The sequence below is a fragment of the Micromesistius poutassou genome, assembly GCF_964030765.1.
Source record: "Micromesistius poutassou genome assembly, chromosome: 4".
In the NCBI taxonomy this organism is placed as follows: Eukaryota; Metazoa; Chordata; class Actinopteri; order Gadiformes; family Gadidae; genus Micromesistius; species Micromesistius poutassou.
This window is the reverse complement of record NC_140274.1, coordinates 3,431,281-3,446,970: the sequence shown is the minus strand read 5'-3', so window position 1 is coordinate 3,446,970 and position 15,690 is coordinate 3,431,281. Positions and strand designations below refer to the sequence as shown.

At 50.0% G+C, this 15,690-nt stretch overlaps 1 protein-coding gene across 1 annotated transcript in view; it reads right to left on the bottom strand.

Annotated features, from left to right (window-relative positions):
- Window positions 1-9,053: 9,053 nt before the first annotated feature.
- dph1 (diphthamide biosynthesis 1) overlaps window positions 9,054-15,690 on the bottom strand; it is a gene marked incomplete at its 5' end in the record, with an annotated part of 51,996 nt that continues 45,359 nt past the window's right edge. Inside the window, 6 exon segments of the mRNA XM_084466507.1 lie at window positions 9,054-9,629; window positions 9,632-9,695; window positions 10,293-10,339; window positions 10,342-10,408; window positions 10,410-10,427; window positions 14,219-14,297. Of these exon segments, the coding sequence (XP_084322633.1) occupies window positions 9,553-9,629; window positions 9,632-9,695; window positions 10,293-10,339; window positions 10,342-10,408; window positions 10,410-10,427; window positions 14,219-14,297 (352 nt within the window). The 3' untranslated portion in view covers window positions 9,054-9,552.

Below are 15,690 nucleotides of genomic sequence, written 5' to 3'. Positions count from 1 at the left end.
TCTCGGCGGTGACGTCAGAGCGCACGTACATGGTCCCGTGTAGGTGATGCATCTGAATGAATGAGCGTCCCCTCCCCGCTCCCTCTCTAGTACTACGGTGTGTCTATAAGAGCGGGACGCCGGGACGACCGGCTGGGAGATGCACGCCGTACCGGAGACGGCAGGACAGGACATGCGTTAAACAGCGGATAAAAACAACCACCACGATTTTGCCCAATCGACGAAATTGAGAAGAAAAAAAAAAAAAAGGCGCTACCGGTGGTGAAGGCGAGGTTAGTTATTATAACGTTGTTAGAACTGTTAGAACTGTTATGTCTTCAACGGGTGTCCTCGTGGAAGGAGATGACGTTAAACTAAATGTGTTCAGGAATATTCCTTGAACAATTAACTGTAAGGCTACTAAATCCGTCATAGTTGAGGTGGACCGCAGAAGTTAGAGTAAGTTTGGTTCTTTATTTCCTCATGCCCATTCATGCGTTGTTTGTTTTGTAAAAGTCTGTTCACGAGTTGACCATAACGCGGTCATAATGAAGATGATGATGCTGATGTGTCGCGGTCCACGTGTGTCTGATAGAACGAGCTGTTTATCTAACGTTAACGATTTCCGTCGGCGGTGCGTCTCCTGGATGTACGGTAGATAAGTTACCGCAGTGTGAGTCACTTTGGCGCACATGGGCAGTGACACCCGACCGGGAGGAGAGGAGGAGGAGAGCGGCTCGGTGTGTGAGGAGGAGGACGCGAGGTGCATGTTAACCAGCCGGGCTGCAACGCCAACACGTCACGTCATAATAACCACGACCCCCAATAGCAGACCCCCACGGGGACATCACCGAAACCGGCGTCCAAATCCTGCTTCTGACTTTTTTAAGAAAAAACGTGCATTGTGATTATAAATCATAACATGAACCTCAAGGTCGTGTCACATCGCGAGATTACAGTGGCTGTTTACGCGCGGGGCCAACGTTATTTATGACGGCTTCTCTCCGCGCTCCGACCCATGACGCGTCAGTTGGCGGCAGACTCTCCATCCTATCCTCTTTTTTTCCTCTTCTCGCTCTTCAAACGACATCGTGACGCGCTCGCGAGCCGGAGTCGACCCTGCGTCATTCCTGCATGCGCACATCGAGACGCCTCCAATCAGCGGCCGGGGGGGGGGGGGGGGGGCTTTTAAAGACACAGCGCGAGCGACGCGGTGCGTGCACGAGCTGCATTGCGATGAGGCTCGCGGTTGAATCAGGAGGAGGAGGGGAAGGCGTGGGTGGAGGGGGGAGGGGGGAGAGGCGACAATCCCCGAGGTGAATCCTCGAACCCGGGCCCGTGGGCAGAATGACAATGAGATGGATGATGAAATGCTGTTGCCTCTGTTGGGGGTCCTAGTCAGCGTTGCCAGATTGGGTCAGATTTCCCGCCCAATCTGGCGACCCTTGCTGCAGTTACTGCTGTTATTGCATTGCTGCCCAGTGGGTTCCCAGTGCTCCCAGTAAGAGACCCGCCGCCGTGGTCTGTACTGTGTGCCGCTCTCCGAGGTGCTGAAAGCGGACCAGAGGCAACGGCTGACGCTACGAACCGTGATCACCATGGAGATCACCGGATCGGCATGGTTGTACGCATGCTTGTATAAAAGTGATCTATATCAGAGTCACCCTAACACTGATAATTATAATACACCGTTTTAATAACGACCCAGGCCTAGTAGATTTGATCTGTTTGTCAAGTGACGTTTCACAATTTCCGGGCCCGAAACGGATTCACCTGACTTAATTAAGCCGAGGGACACAACAACTGTAATCTGTTCTCGGAGCTCTTCCCACGTGTGCGGGTTCTCGAAATAGACTTGCGCGTTTATGAGGGTATTTACGGTTGGGGGCAGCGGCGCTGCTGACGTCACGGGCAGCGCCTCTGACGGCCGCGGACAGACTTCAGCATCGCGGACAGACTTCAGGACCGCGGACAGCGGAAGATAACCTTCATCCGGCTCTGAGACGAAATCAAAGTGTACCGTTCCTGATAACACACGTTGTTGTGAGCAGGCTGCTCACACACACACACACACACACACACACCTACTGTTAGGCCAACGCTGAGAAGGCTATTTAACAGTAGCCTGTTATGTTCTTTACATGTACATTTACATTTAGGTTAGGTTAGGTTATATTATTGTTACATTATTATAACATTTAAAGCAGTAAGCAGCTTCTAACTAGCTACTAACTATTGCTAAATGTTCACATTCATACACACTATGACTTGTTTTTCACACAGTGATTGTAAGCCTCTGCAGAAGGAAACAAAGAAAAATATAACTAGCAGACACCACACAATGTACACACACAGAGACACACACCCCATTAGCTGCAACACACTGAGATATGACGTCAGCCTTAAGGTCGCTCCATACACAGCCACCCCCACTCCCCCCACTCCCCCCCTGCCCACGCATGCACACACACACACACACACACCCACCCCTGTTATCTCACCACCTATTTCTCTGACTGTCCATACCCTGGGACTGACTCAGAGCTAATTGCCATGTAGATCAATACTACAAATACAACAAGTGAGTAATCCACCATCGTCCACACTGCCAGCCCCTCCCCCCCCGTCCCCTTCCTCCTCCAAGAAACCCATTACCTTTAATGATGCACCAAACTGTCCTGTTATCCTAACTATCAGCAGCCCCGTGATTCACCAGCTCTATAATGGCCCCTGAAGAGGACACACAAGCATACTGTTTGTTTTGAGTGCCGGTGCTGGACGCTACCGCGCTCTCTCTCTCTCTCTTTCTCACTCCATCTCTCTCTCTCTCTCTGTCTCTTTCTATATATATATATATATATATATATATCGCTCTGTCTCTCCCTCACCCCCTCTCTCTCCCTCTCTCTCTCTATATATATCGCTCTGTCTGTCTGTCTGTCTCTCCCTCTCCCCCTCTCTCCCTCCCCCTCTCTCTCTCTCCCCCTCTCCCTCTCTCTCTCTCCCTCTCTCTCTCTCCCTCTCTCTCTCCCTCTCTCTGTCAGTCCGACACTACCTCGGGCGGTGAGTGTTTGGTGTTGTCATGCTGTCGTCCTGACGCCAGTGTCAGTGCATCACTACCTTGGCTATAGACTGCTTACTGCTGAAGCTGTTCACCACAGTACAGTAACAGTCTACAGTCATGGCTACTGAAGCCTGGCTCACCTCTTCTCCGACCGGACGCTCTATCGGCGGGGGATGACAGACTATATGATCGTATGTGTTTTAAAGAGAAAAAAAAAAAAAAAAGAGAGAGAGAGAGGGAAGAAAAAGCATCTGTAAAGGTTACATCCTTGACATCATCGCGCACCGGCGAGCGCGTCGAGCCAATCGCAACCGGGAGCCAATCGTATTTCAGCTGCTGTCTCCATGGTGACCGTGGCATTAGATTGTTACTGTAGCAACAGCAGCACTGGTAACAGTCTACAGCCATGGTCGCTAGGGGGCGGCCCGCACACAGCCCTCGCTCCCCGGCCGCGGAGGAGGAGGAGAGACGGCGGTCCGCCCGGGCCGGGCTCCAGTGTGTCCGGCGAGGTGAACCGGACCTTTGAACTGTCAAAGCTGTTCTGTTTTTTTTCTTGCTGGATGAAAGGGTTGCAATGTGGGCTGGATCGGAGCGGGGCAACACCTCTCAGCTGCGATTCACCGAGTGATTCTCGGGCTGATTTTAGTACGTAAACGCTATGTCGAGTTGATATGTATCCATGTTTTACAACACATTTACATATAGGGCATTTAGCAGCCATTTATACATGTTTTATACACATTTATGTTCGTTTTTTTTTAAACTATTTTTTGCACTGCCTGAAGTGAAAGCTGAAGATAGGAGAGGCAGATTATTCAACTAATAAGGGAGGAATCACTTTTTAACATGAAGGAACTACTGATAGTGAAAGAATCATAACCCGAATCATAAATAAACTAAATATTCTGAAGCAGCATGATGAGAACTCTTCCATTGTTGTTCTTGGAAATGTGCCATTTATTTGGGATTTGCAGGAGTATATTTTTATGTGGTATAAAAAAATATACTTAAGTGATACGGCATGTGTTGCTTAATGTTTCTTAAATATACATTCTGGAAGATTTCTTTCTACATCATCTTTTTTCAATAAAGTGAATAACCAGAAGTTAATTTGCCATCTTTTGTGTCTATAGGGTCTTTGTTGTCTTGGTCCCCCATGACACGTTAGAGATAACTATTTGTGGGTACACAGTTCTGCATGACAGCCCCCTCTGACATGCCTTCTCATTCAGGGGTACAAGCAAAAGTTGTCTAAACGTGAGGCTTTTATCGCCTGTGCACAGAGAGAGAACAGTGGGGAGGAGGCAGCAGCTATAATGAGTCACAGTGACAGCATTCCTCTCCACTCCGGTGAATCCGACCGTGGCAACCTGTCCTTTAGGACCGCCACCGCGGGGGGGTGGGGGGGGGGGGGGGGGGGGGTCCGCGCCGTGGCTGGTCACCCGGAAAACAGAGCAGCTCTTTTACTGTGAAGCCAGTTGAGAGGAAAGCACCAGAGTGGAACTCAGTGACCTGCCCGCAGCGAGGCGTCTGGGTCGACGACCCCGGGGGAGAGTGGCTGAAACAGAGACGAGAACACGAGCAGACACAAACAAAACGCCCCCGCTTACAGACACTCTGGATGAAAAAAAACACGCTTGTATTTGAAAAGGTCTTCATGATGTTTACATTTTACATTTAGCAAGACGCTTCTATCCATAGCCACTTACAGCGGTTAATACCCAGAGTCCACCACGCAGGGCGACAGCCAGCTCGTCAGGAGCAGTCAGGGTGAGGTTTCCTGCTCAGGGACACCGCCACACTCGACCGGGGATCGAACTAGCAACCTTGCGGTTACAAGCCAACCTGCTCTACCTCCTGAGCTAATCCGACCCATAAAACTTGATTATTTTTGGGGGTGTTTTTGCAGTGTGCCACAGTCTCACTCGTCGACACAAACGGAGTGCACTGAAGCAGCTATAGACCCACTGGCTAAATCCTCTGAAACGGAGGAAAAGTGTGCGGCGTTGTCGCGGCTCTTGGCTGGGTGACCAGGGACAGACTGACCTCCCACACATAATTAGTCATTTCTTTACACCACTCTGTTTCTTCGTTCCCTGAAGACTCTCTTATCTAACCTTCCCTCACATCTCTCCTCTCCGCCCGCGACTGAAAATGGCCTTTAAGCGGAAAATGTCATTGTGCAAAACTTCCAAAGGGACCCCAGAACAAGATATGATAATCAATCTTGGATTCTTATTTAATTCATATTCAAGGCCAGAATTGTAAGGCCAAAAAGAAGTGTGTTTTCACATAAAGCTGCATAGCGCTGCTCTCTGGGAGGATAGTGAAGTAACACAGAAAACATCTTACCAAGTGGATACGTGCAACCTAAAGTAACTGGGCTGTGCGTTAGGAGCTGCTGCTTTGATGAAATCAAACACTATGATGTGAGAAGATGAAATGATACCAAAGCTCTTAGGAGTCCATGTAACCTTGCCTACAAACACACAGAGACACAACTTCACAAGATGCACTGTGCCCCGGGCATGGACTCACTCACTCAGAAGTCAATCACTCAGAATAACTGATTCACAGGGTGATGTGATGATTCATGTGTGCGATACAAATCACATGCAAAGATATGTTCATTAATATTTCAAATGTAGGCCTGATCAGTTCATTAATTACATAACATAAAAGGAAGAAATTCAAACATCCATCCATTAACCAGTATAGGAGTCCCCAGCTGGCTAACGGCTGCATGCTACGTAAAGGCAAGGCGACTTCATTTATCTAGCACTGTTCATACACGAGGCAGACTCAAAGTGCTTCACATAATAATAAAATGAATGCAATATAATAAAAATAATAAATAAAATAGTTAGGTAAAAGAAAATGGAGGCAAAGTTTTAAAAAATTGCATTGTAGAAAATGCAATGTATTTAAGATTTAGCAGAAAGCTAAAGCAAACATCAAAGTCTTCGGTCTTGTTTTAAACGTGGTCAGAGTTGATACAGCTATCCCACCTGACGCCAAAGGCCTCCTCGTAGCCTACACCACCAATCAGAAAGTGAAACAACGGACTCTTCGAGGAGTGCCTGTCTAACGACGTGTGTGCCGGCATGGGAGGCAAACGTGCATTATTTAGTGGCAGCGTGACAGCAGCTAATACAGAAGACCAGCTCTGTTGTCGCTGCTCGCTGGCTTACATAAGCGCATTGAGCGGGGGACCGCTTGGTGCTGTATGCCGGTTGAAGATATCATCCCTCCGTGTGAGCGGTCGTCCTCTGGCTCACCCCGCGGCTCTACGGCGGTTCTCCCGTAAGAGAATAAAGGGCCCGGCCCGATGGGGTCTCTGACAAGAGGCTCGGTAAACACAAAGTGGTCTCTATACACGGGGGGGAGTGAATAGAGAGAGAGAGAGAGAGAGAGAGAGAGAGAGAGAGAGAGAGAGAGAGAGAGAGAGAGAGAGAGAGAGAGAGAGAGAGAGAAATATAAAGAGAGAAAGAGCGAGAGAGAGAAATATAAAGAGAGAGAGAGAGAGAGAGAGAGAGAGAGAGAGAGAGAGAGAGAGAGAGAGAGAGAGAGAGAAATATAAAGAGAGAAAGAGAGAGAGAGGAGAGAGAAATATAAAGAGAGAAAGAGACAGAGAGAGAGAGAGGAGAGAGAAATATAAAGAGAGAAAGAGAGAGAGATAGATAGAGAGAGATAAAGATAAAGAGAGACAGAGACAGAGAGGAAGGGAAAGAGAGAGAGAGAGAAAGAGACAGAGACAGAGACCCTCTCTCTCGCTCTGCACGCGGGAAGCTGCTAATTGGCCGGTTCCCGCGGAGGATGAGAGGATGCGAGGAGGGGACGGGGCGCGAGGGGCGCCGGTGACTCAGCCCCCCCGACGACTGGAGACACAAAACAACACGCGGAGCCCGTCACGAGGGCGGACATGTTTTCCCCGCTTAAATGAGACCGCACACGCGACAACAACAACAACACGTCCTCTCCACGACACTCACATGCCACTCACGGTGTTTAGTTTTTTTCAATTCACTGCAATACCCGATCACAAACCGCATTGTTACTGCAACCCCAACACCAGATCACGACTCACGTTTTTTCTATCGACAGTCAAATGATTAATTAATTAGTAGCCTACTTTATGAGGCTGAATCAACAGATAAAGACGCTCGGGCGCTCGGTATTGACAGGCAGGATGACTCATGCGTGGCCCCTCAGGATGGATGTGTAATACATCACTTCACCAAGTATTCACAACTATCCTCCGAACAGGATATTAGCCACACAGTTGGCAATGAGCAACCACTTATTTTTTTTGCTTCAGGCAAAAACAAAAAACCTGCCAAAAATGTTGGGTCCTAAATTAGCCAGGGCCATCTTGAACGATTCAATAAAGTAGTCGAATAACCTCCACAGCGGCCAAAGCGATGAGATATACAACGTGAGGCGGTGCATGACCGTACCGCTACAGAGGTAAACAGCGCCATCTAGTGACCGAATAACAGTACTGAAGAAGCAGCACAGGCGGGTGTTTATGAATCAAAGCCGTCCGTGTCGGATCCTGGCACGGCCTAAACGAATTTACTGGGCCAAAGCCTCGCTATGGCTGGGGTCCAGTTGTCCTCTTTATTCCCAGAGTTAGGGTTAGCAGAACACGCCGTCTCCGTCTAGACAATCGAGTCTAAAATAGATGCATCATGTAGTTGTAATGCGATCGGATGAAGATAGACACGTATTTTAAATACACAATACAATTTACCTTTACAGAAACATCTTGACCGAAATCTCTTTAACATTTGAGGTCAGTATTATTTTCCACACATTTAACTATTAAGGCCTATAATTGTTGTTTCAAATGGGTTATTACGCCCCCAAACCAGTAAAATCCCTTCTCTTTCCTCGTGTTTGCGTCCCTTTAATCAAAAACCAAATCCATTATGAATGGTCGCTGATGATTCATCGGCTTCTAGCAAACGCCACGATGCCCTTATGAATGTATTGATCTCCATGGTTTATACACAATACTCAATAATACAAAACTCAACAACACATGGCGCCCTGCAGTCCACTACAGCAGCAGGGGCTGGCGTGCTCTGCATCACTGACCGAAAAAACATGTTTGTCCTTCTGCTGCAATCCCAAACAAGCAACCAACCCACCAAACACACACAAACAAACATGCATCCATCTCGGGAACATTCTGTGGACCTAAGTATGTTGTCCGCGATCACAACACGCCGCGGGCACCGGGCGGCTCTGCAAACACGCGACCGGCAGCTGCACCAAACATGAAACACGGGAACACGCGACATCTGCCCGTTTCGGCAACGCCGCTTCCCTAACCGACTGCTGTTGCCGTGGCGATGTGTGCGTGCGTGACTGTCGAGTGAGGGGATGAGCAGTACTTCCAAGGAAAAATCCATTCTCCATGGGAACGAGCTCTCAACTCGTGTGCAGCATCAGGTCTCACACACACACACACACACACACACACACACACACACACACACACACACACACACACACACACACACACACACACACACACACACACACACACACACACACACACACACACACACACACACACACACACACACACGCAGTTCCTCACCGCAGCGAGGTGCTGTCAATCAATGTGGGGTTGGAGCTACCATAGAAACGGCGTTGTTTATTTAATGCATTTTATTTATCGACGGCTCCTCCATCAATAAACCATGAGCGCATGGAGCTGGTCGTGACTATCCGCAACCGTGAACTCCTCCCTTTTGGACGGAGAAAACCACTCGTATAAGGGCTTACTTACCGCATCCTTTCAGTAGATTAAAAACACGCACACAATAAGGATGTGTTGTCATCCTTCTACGACGACGACCACCACCACCGGGAGACGGATTTAGACGGAGAGACCAAGACGCCAAATAGCAAGCAGGATGGGGTTGGGTCTTATCCTGTCAAGCCCAACAAATTAACTCAATAAAGTACAAATAGTGATTTAAATAAGTGTGTGTTTTTATTGACATTATATAGCGAGAGAGGCCTTCGTCTCGCACAGAAACCACCGTAGTTGTCTCTGAACATCATGACGCCATCGCTGTGGCTGACAGCATCATCGGATTGGACAGGAAGCCAGTCGATTTTACCAACACATCCTTCAACAACACGGCTCAGTTTGCTTGGTCCTGTCTAGGAAGAACACAAACATCTCTCTCTCTCCCTCCCGCTCACTGTCTCTCTGTCTCTCTGTCCCTCCCTCCTCTCCCCGCCCTCTGTAAATACAACAAATGCATTTCATTTCCTCTGGCTTGGCCCTGGATAGAAGAGCATTGACCGTAATCCGTCTGGAACAAAAGCCTCTCTCTCTGCCTCCCTCCCTCCCTCTCTTCATCTCCAGACTTTCCTCGTCCTCCATTGTGTCCGCCTCACTTCACAGTGGGCTGTGGCACAGTGCCGCCGTGGCTGCGTGTGAATAGTGAAGCAGTTTAATAAAAGCAGTGGATTTGCAGCTACGTGTATCATTCCTTGTGACAGCCACAGGGGGCGCACTGGTTCTGAGAGCACTGGTTCTGGGAACACTGGTTCTGGGAGCACTGTTCTGGGAGCACTGCATGCTGGGTGGTGCAGGCTCTGCACTGCCGGCTGGCTTGGAGCCTGGTTTCTGGAAGGGTAAGAGAAGAGAGAGTCAACATCTGGGACAGAAACGGCTCTTGAAGACATGCTGTACGAGCCTGGATGAGCTCTCTGAACAAGAGGTAATGGAAACACCTTTTGGATTATTTGCCATCGTGCCTCAGTCGTTATTTTAGTATAAAGTATTTTAGTCTTATTTCTAAGACTAATGAGGAATGAACACATGCTCCTTGCATGCGTTCATTCTCATTAGTCTTTGATGAAGAACCAACGCATGAGTGGGAATCGTCCATTTCCTCGTCCTCAAGGTCACGGCAGCAGGAGATGAGCTGTGGAGTTACACTTGATGTGCACTTCACTCCGCACCAGCAGGTGTCAGTGTGGTGACACCCGTGGACCGCTGAGACCGCCCCACATGATTCAACGCCACCACACACACACACACACACAACACACACACACACACACACACACACACACACCACACACACACACACACACACACACACACACACACACACACACACACACACACACACCCTCCCCCACCCTCCCCCACCCTCCCTCCCTCCCTGCGGCCCTGTCAGCTATGCGTCGGCGGGGGGGGGGGGGAGCGCGGGTTCACCTGGGCCTGTCTGCGGGCTGGACGTGCCGGTTGGTGGTCGGGGTGTTTGGAGTCCATGGCCCCAGGCTCTGGTTGGAGTAGAAGTCCATGGGGTACGTCTCCTGCCAGCCCACCTGCTTGCAGCGCCACCGCAGCCTGAGAGGGCGGCGTCAACAGACACAGGAGAGACAGACAGACAGACAGGCGGTCAGATAGACAGGCAGTCAATCAGGCAGACGGATAAGGCTGCTTATCCGGCGTTCAGACGACTGTGAACACATTAGGGCTCAGACGGAGATGACGAGACAAGGGGAGGCCGGCTCTGTGACTGGGAGCTGTCTCCGCGCGGACGCGTGTCCACAATACGAGGGCTGTATAATGCGGAGGGCTGTCATGTTATCTGCGTACAGATGTAGTGCGTGGCAGAGCAGCTGCTGCAGGAGGACCCGGGTGGCAGGAGGACGGGGACACGCCGAGTGCAGAGCGCTCCATATGGAACGACACCCCATCGGAATACTAATCACAAGGGGGGGTGACGGACGGGCGCTTTGAGGAATAAAAGGAGACAGGACGACTGAGCGAACACATGGATGTATTGTTTGAATGAATGACTGAACAAAATGGTAAATGGACGGCATTAATACAGCGCTTTTCTAACCAGTGGCCACTCAAAGCGCTGTACAATACTGTATTGCCTAACATTCACACAGTCAATTCACACACCGACGGCGGTGTCAGCCACGCACGGCGACAGCCAGCTCGTCAGGAGCAGTCAGGGTGAGGGCGTCTCGCTCAGGGGACACTTCGACACTCAGCGAGGAGGAGCCGGGGATCCGAACTAGCAGCCTTCCGGTTTACCAGCCAACCCGCTCGACCTCCTGAGCCGTCATGCTAGAAATTGATTCATTAGTCATGCGTGAACTCACTCGCTTACGGATCAGGCTTATATTGTGAGACTCAACTTGAACCCAAATTCTCTACTGGGTTCTCCACGAATGGGATTTCTGAGCGGACCAATCCATTTAGCAGATCGTTTTCAAACCAGTGGTTTGAGCCTGTGTCTGCACACAGCTGAAAGATCAGTCAGATTGAGTGATGGACACGGGGTTTGGATGCACCGCGAGTGAATCGCTTAGTTAGCAACAAAATGATGGTGCAGCCGGGCACCATGATGCATCTTTAAACAAGAAGTCCAGACGCGCAACATGACAGCTGGCTGGATCAATTCTGTAATTCGTTCTTGTAGAAAATGTTTGTAACAAACGAGGAGAAGGAAAGACTGGCAGTACACACAAAAACTTGTGCATGTTATTGAATGGGGATTTCCCTGCAGCATAAAGCCATGGGTGCTGGAACTAATGAGCTTATTTTTCCTTTGCTTGATCGACGTATGCTAACCACGAGACCGGTACATCACAAACACTGCCACACGAGAATCCATCAGGAATTGCTCCCCTTCCTCCTCCATCTCCCTGCCTCCTCTTCGCTCTCCTCCTCTCGAGTCAAACTATGTGGGAGCTTCTCCTGCTAATCTCCTCTCCGACGGGGCAGGCGACAGGCGTCTCACGGACTATAAATACACCATAAGGCTCCCTGAAAAGACTCCCCACCTCACGACCTCCTTTCAGCACCGCCCGCACCACCCAAATACATCGCCACGCGCACGCACACCCCCACCTCCACCCGTCCACCCTCCTCGTCAGCATCCCCCCACCCCCACCCGTCCACCCTCCTCGTCCCTTCGCTCAATCCCCTGATCAATGGAAACGGGAAGGCACTTGTGATTGACTGATTCTAATGCATCAAACTTTATTAGGACAGCCAAGCTCCCCCCCCCCCACACACACACACACAAAGATGATTTAGAAGAGGGAGGGAGTGATTAAAGAAAACTGCCTATTGTTGTATGCATTATAATCACGGCGGTGAAAATGGTTTGAATTAAATAAATCACCTTCCTCAGAACAAGCGCTGGGTTTCATTGAGCTCAGCATGTTTAGAATACAGTGGCTGAGATCACAGTAATTATCCTCGCCCGTGGTTTATGGGCTGTCTCTCTACACAGCCCATTGTGTTCACATCAATACCAGTGCAGAGCTTTATAATAAGCAACGCCAGTTATTTACTGGGAGGTTTGTGTACAATTAGTCATGGCACTGGCACATCTTTGAGGAGAAGAGATGGGCTGCATGGCTCTCTTCCCTCACACCGGCACCGTGCAGAGACGTCAGAATTGAATAGGTGCCACGGTGCAAGCATCTAGGCTTCTTAAAGGACAATTCCTGTACTTTGAACACTGAGACCCCTTTCTGGTTAGTGTAGACACTGAAGCCCAAGCTAGGCTTTGCATTGCATTGCTTTTGTTATGTTACCAGGATAATAACAATGGTTACATTCCTTGCCTTGCTTGACTATGGTGATCTTTTGTCCGTGCACGCCGCTGCCCATTGGCTGGACACTGCGACCACATGACCCACACCCCTCCACCCTGTAAGCCAGAAGTTCAGCGGCCTTCACTGGCTTCGTGTATACATACACATTTATCCCTAAGTGAATCCATGATCCACTCCCTGCTTACCTTTGTGGGTGTATCCCACTCCAAACTAGTAGTGATTGTTTACGTTCCAGTGACACCCTCTCACTAGCCCTTCCTAACACTCCTGAGTCTGGCCAACAGGCCGTGATGTCCTGCTTCCCTGCAGCCTGGAACCACTCAGTCAGATTTGCAGTTCAGGCTCTTTTAAAGTGTGGTGCCAGGGCTGGAGGCGGATTCAATGGGAACCTGTAATTGCTTCCTTAGTTGGATCCGTCTCCTCCTGTCAGGCTTTCGAGGCGTATGACTTTGTGGGTTTGCTAAACTTTAAATTTTTATGTCGGTTGAAACCCTGCATTGCCCTCATGGTCAGAGCTCCCTCGAGACAGAGAGATGCATGTATTGATCAATTGTGATATGAAAAAAAACGACAAAAAAAGGAATTTCATTTGGTTATTTTGCATCTACTTAAGAATATGTATAAGAGTATTGATTTACAAAAGGCCGCCACGCTCATACCAATTTAGACTTGGCTCTAATCCTCCTGAGGACATCTGTGAGTGAGCAGCAGCAGACAGGCTGCATGTGAGGGAATCAGTACTGCAGCCAGCAGGGGGCGCTGATCTCACGCATGTGTGTGGGGCACTAAGCACCAAGAGAGGGATGAGCGAGAGAGCGAGAGCGAGGGAGCAAGTGAGAGAGCGAGAGAGCGAGTGAAGGAGCAAGTGAGAGAGCGAGAGAGCAAGAGAGAGAGAGACCGAGTGAGAGAGAGTGAGAGACAGATAGATTAAGACATATGACAGAGGGAGAAGGAGAGAGAGAGAGAGACCAGACAGACAGGGACGGAGACAAAGAGAGAGAGAGAGAGAGAGAGAGACATAGAGAGAGAACAGAGTAATAAACATTCTCTAGAGTGAAGCGAGCCTCCGGGGTGTACAGGCCAAATGACTGCTGTATAAATACATCAGCCATCCGCCATGAGACGCTTCCCCCAGCCCGGCTAACCGGCGCCGCGGCTGTCCCCATTAGCTTGTAGCCGTCCAGCCTGACACCTTAATGGCAGACAACTCTCTTTCCGGGTGACAAAACGTGCTGTTATTTCCGTGTGTGTGTTCGTCTGTGTCTCTGCGTGTGGGTTCGTCCGCGTGCGTGTCCATGTGTGTATGTGTCTCTGCATGTGTGTGTGTGTGTGTGCGTGCTCATCTGTGTGCGTGTGCATGTACACGTGTGTGTGTCTCTGCACGTGTGTGCATGCGATCATGTGATTGTTCTTCTGCCTAAGTGTGCGTATGTGTGCGTGTGTGTGTGTGTGTGTGTGTGTGTGTGTGTGTGTGTGTGTGTGTGTGTGTGTGCACTGTGCCGGGGACAGCGAGCTCCCAGTGAAGTGCACATCACTCGGCGGGCACGTTCTCACCTCGTAGGGAGACAGCAGTGGTTTGGTGAAGGCCGAGCCCCAATCGATGGAGAGGCGCGGACACGCAATCTGGACCCACCTTCGGGGAGCAGAGAGGAGCACACAGGAGGAGGAAGAGGAGGAAGAGGAGATCAATCACCCGATCCATCGGATCAAAATCCAAGGATCAAGGTTCACCTTATAAAATATACAGCGAGAGTGTGACTGTGCACTGGTGAGTTTGAATATTCATGAGGACATGTGAATTCTCATAGAGAGAGAGAGAGAGAGAGAGAGAGAGAGAGAGAGAGAGAGAGAGAGAGAGAGAGAGAGAGAGAGAGAGAACGAGAGAGAGAGAGAGAGAGAGAGAGAGAGAGAGAGAGAGAGAGAGAGAGAGAGAGAGAACGAGAGAATGAGAGAGAGAGAAAGAGATACAGAGAGGGAGAACTAGAGAGAGACAGAGACATGGAGAGACACACTCACACAGAGTGAGAACACAAGGAGCAGTTGTGTTAGAGAGGCAGGGCGCATCTGCCACTGCAGGCTGTGAGTGGATACGTGGTGCATTGGATCTCTAGCATGTGCTGGAAGGACCTGCCCTGATTCCACCACACTCTGAGGCATGGAGAAGAGGCCATGGACTTGTTGTTTACAATTTGAGGAAATCCAGAAATACACTGTGTCTGTGTCTGAATATATATATATATATATATATATATGCAGGACAGCAAAAATGTTATATAGCAACAATAACAAAGATATGAAAGCAAAAGAAATGAATACAGTGAGAAGGAAGAAAGGGGGGGGAGGAGGGAGGGGAGGAGAGGACAGATGAGGGAGGAGGGAGGGGAAGAGGAGTGGAGGAAAGGAGGGAGGGGGGCAAGAAGAGTGTGGGAAGGGAAGGGGAGGGAGGGGGGGGGGGAGGTGTTGCAGCAGGAGATGGAGAGAAGAAGGAAGAGGTTAGGTGAGTGCGAATGGAAAAGCAGAACTCGCCCGGTCTCCCCGGGGCTAGCCTACATAGCAGGCAGACAGAGAGGAGGAGGAGGAGGAGCAGGAGGAGGTGTTGGTGGAGACGAGGAGGAGGGGGGGGCTGTGTTTGTGTGTGTGGTGCTCTGGTGGTGTGCTTGCATGGATCTGTCTATGCTATGAGAGAGAGAGCGAGAGCGAGCGAGAGGGAGAGCAAGAGCTGGAGAGAGCGAGCAGGAGAGAGAGAGAGAGAGAGAGAGAGAGAGAGAGAGAGAGAGAGAGAGGGTGTGTCTGCGAGAGAGAGAGAGAGAGAGAGATAACAGCAAGGACATAGATATGCAGAGATGGAGGATGAGGGCTCCATAGGTATTGATGCATGGATGGATGGAGGGGTAGGAGATGTCTGGGTGGGGGGTGGCAGGGAGGCGAGCTGTTTATCTGGGCGCTCCACATTGACAGTGGAAGGAGCGGGGCGTGGATGCAACCGGCTAGAGGGAGGAATCAACAATGGAGGAGGGAGGGCGAGG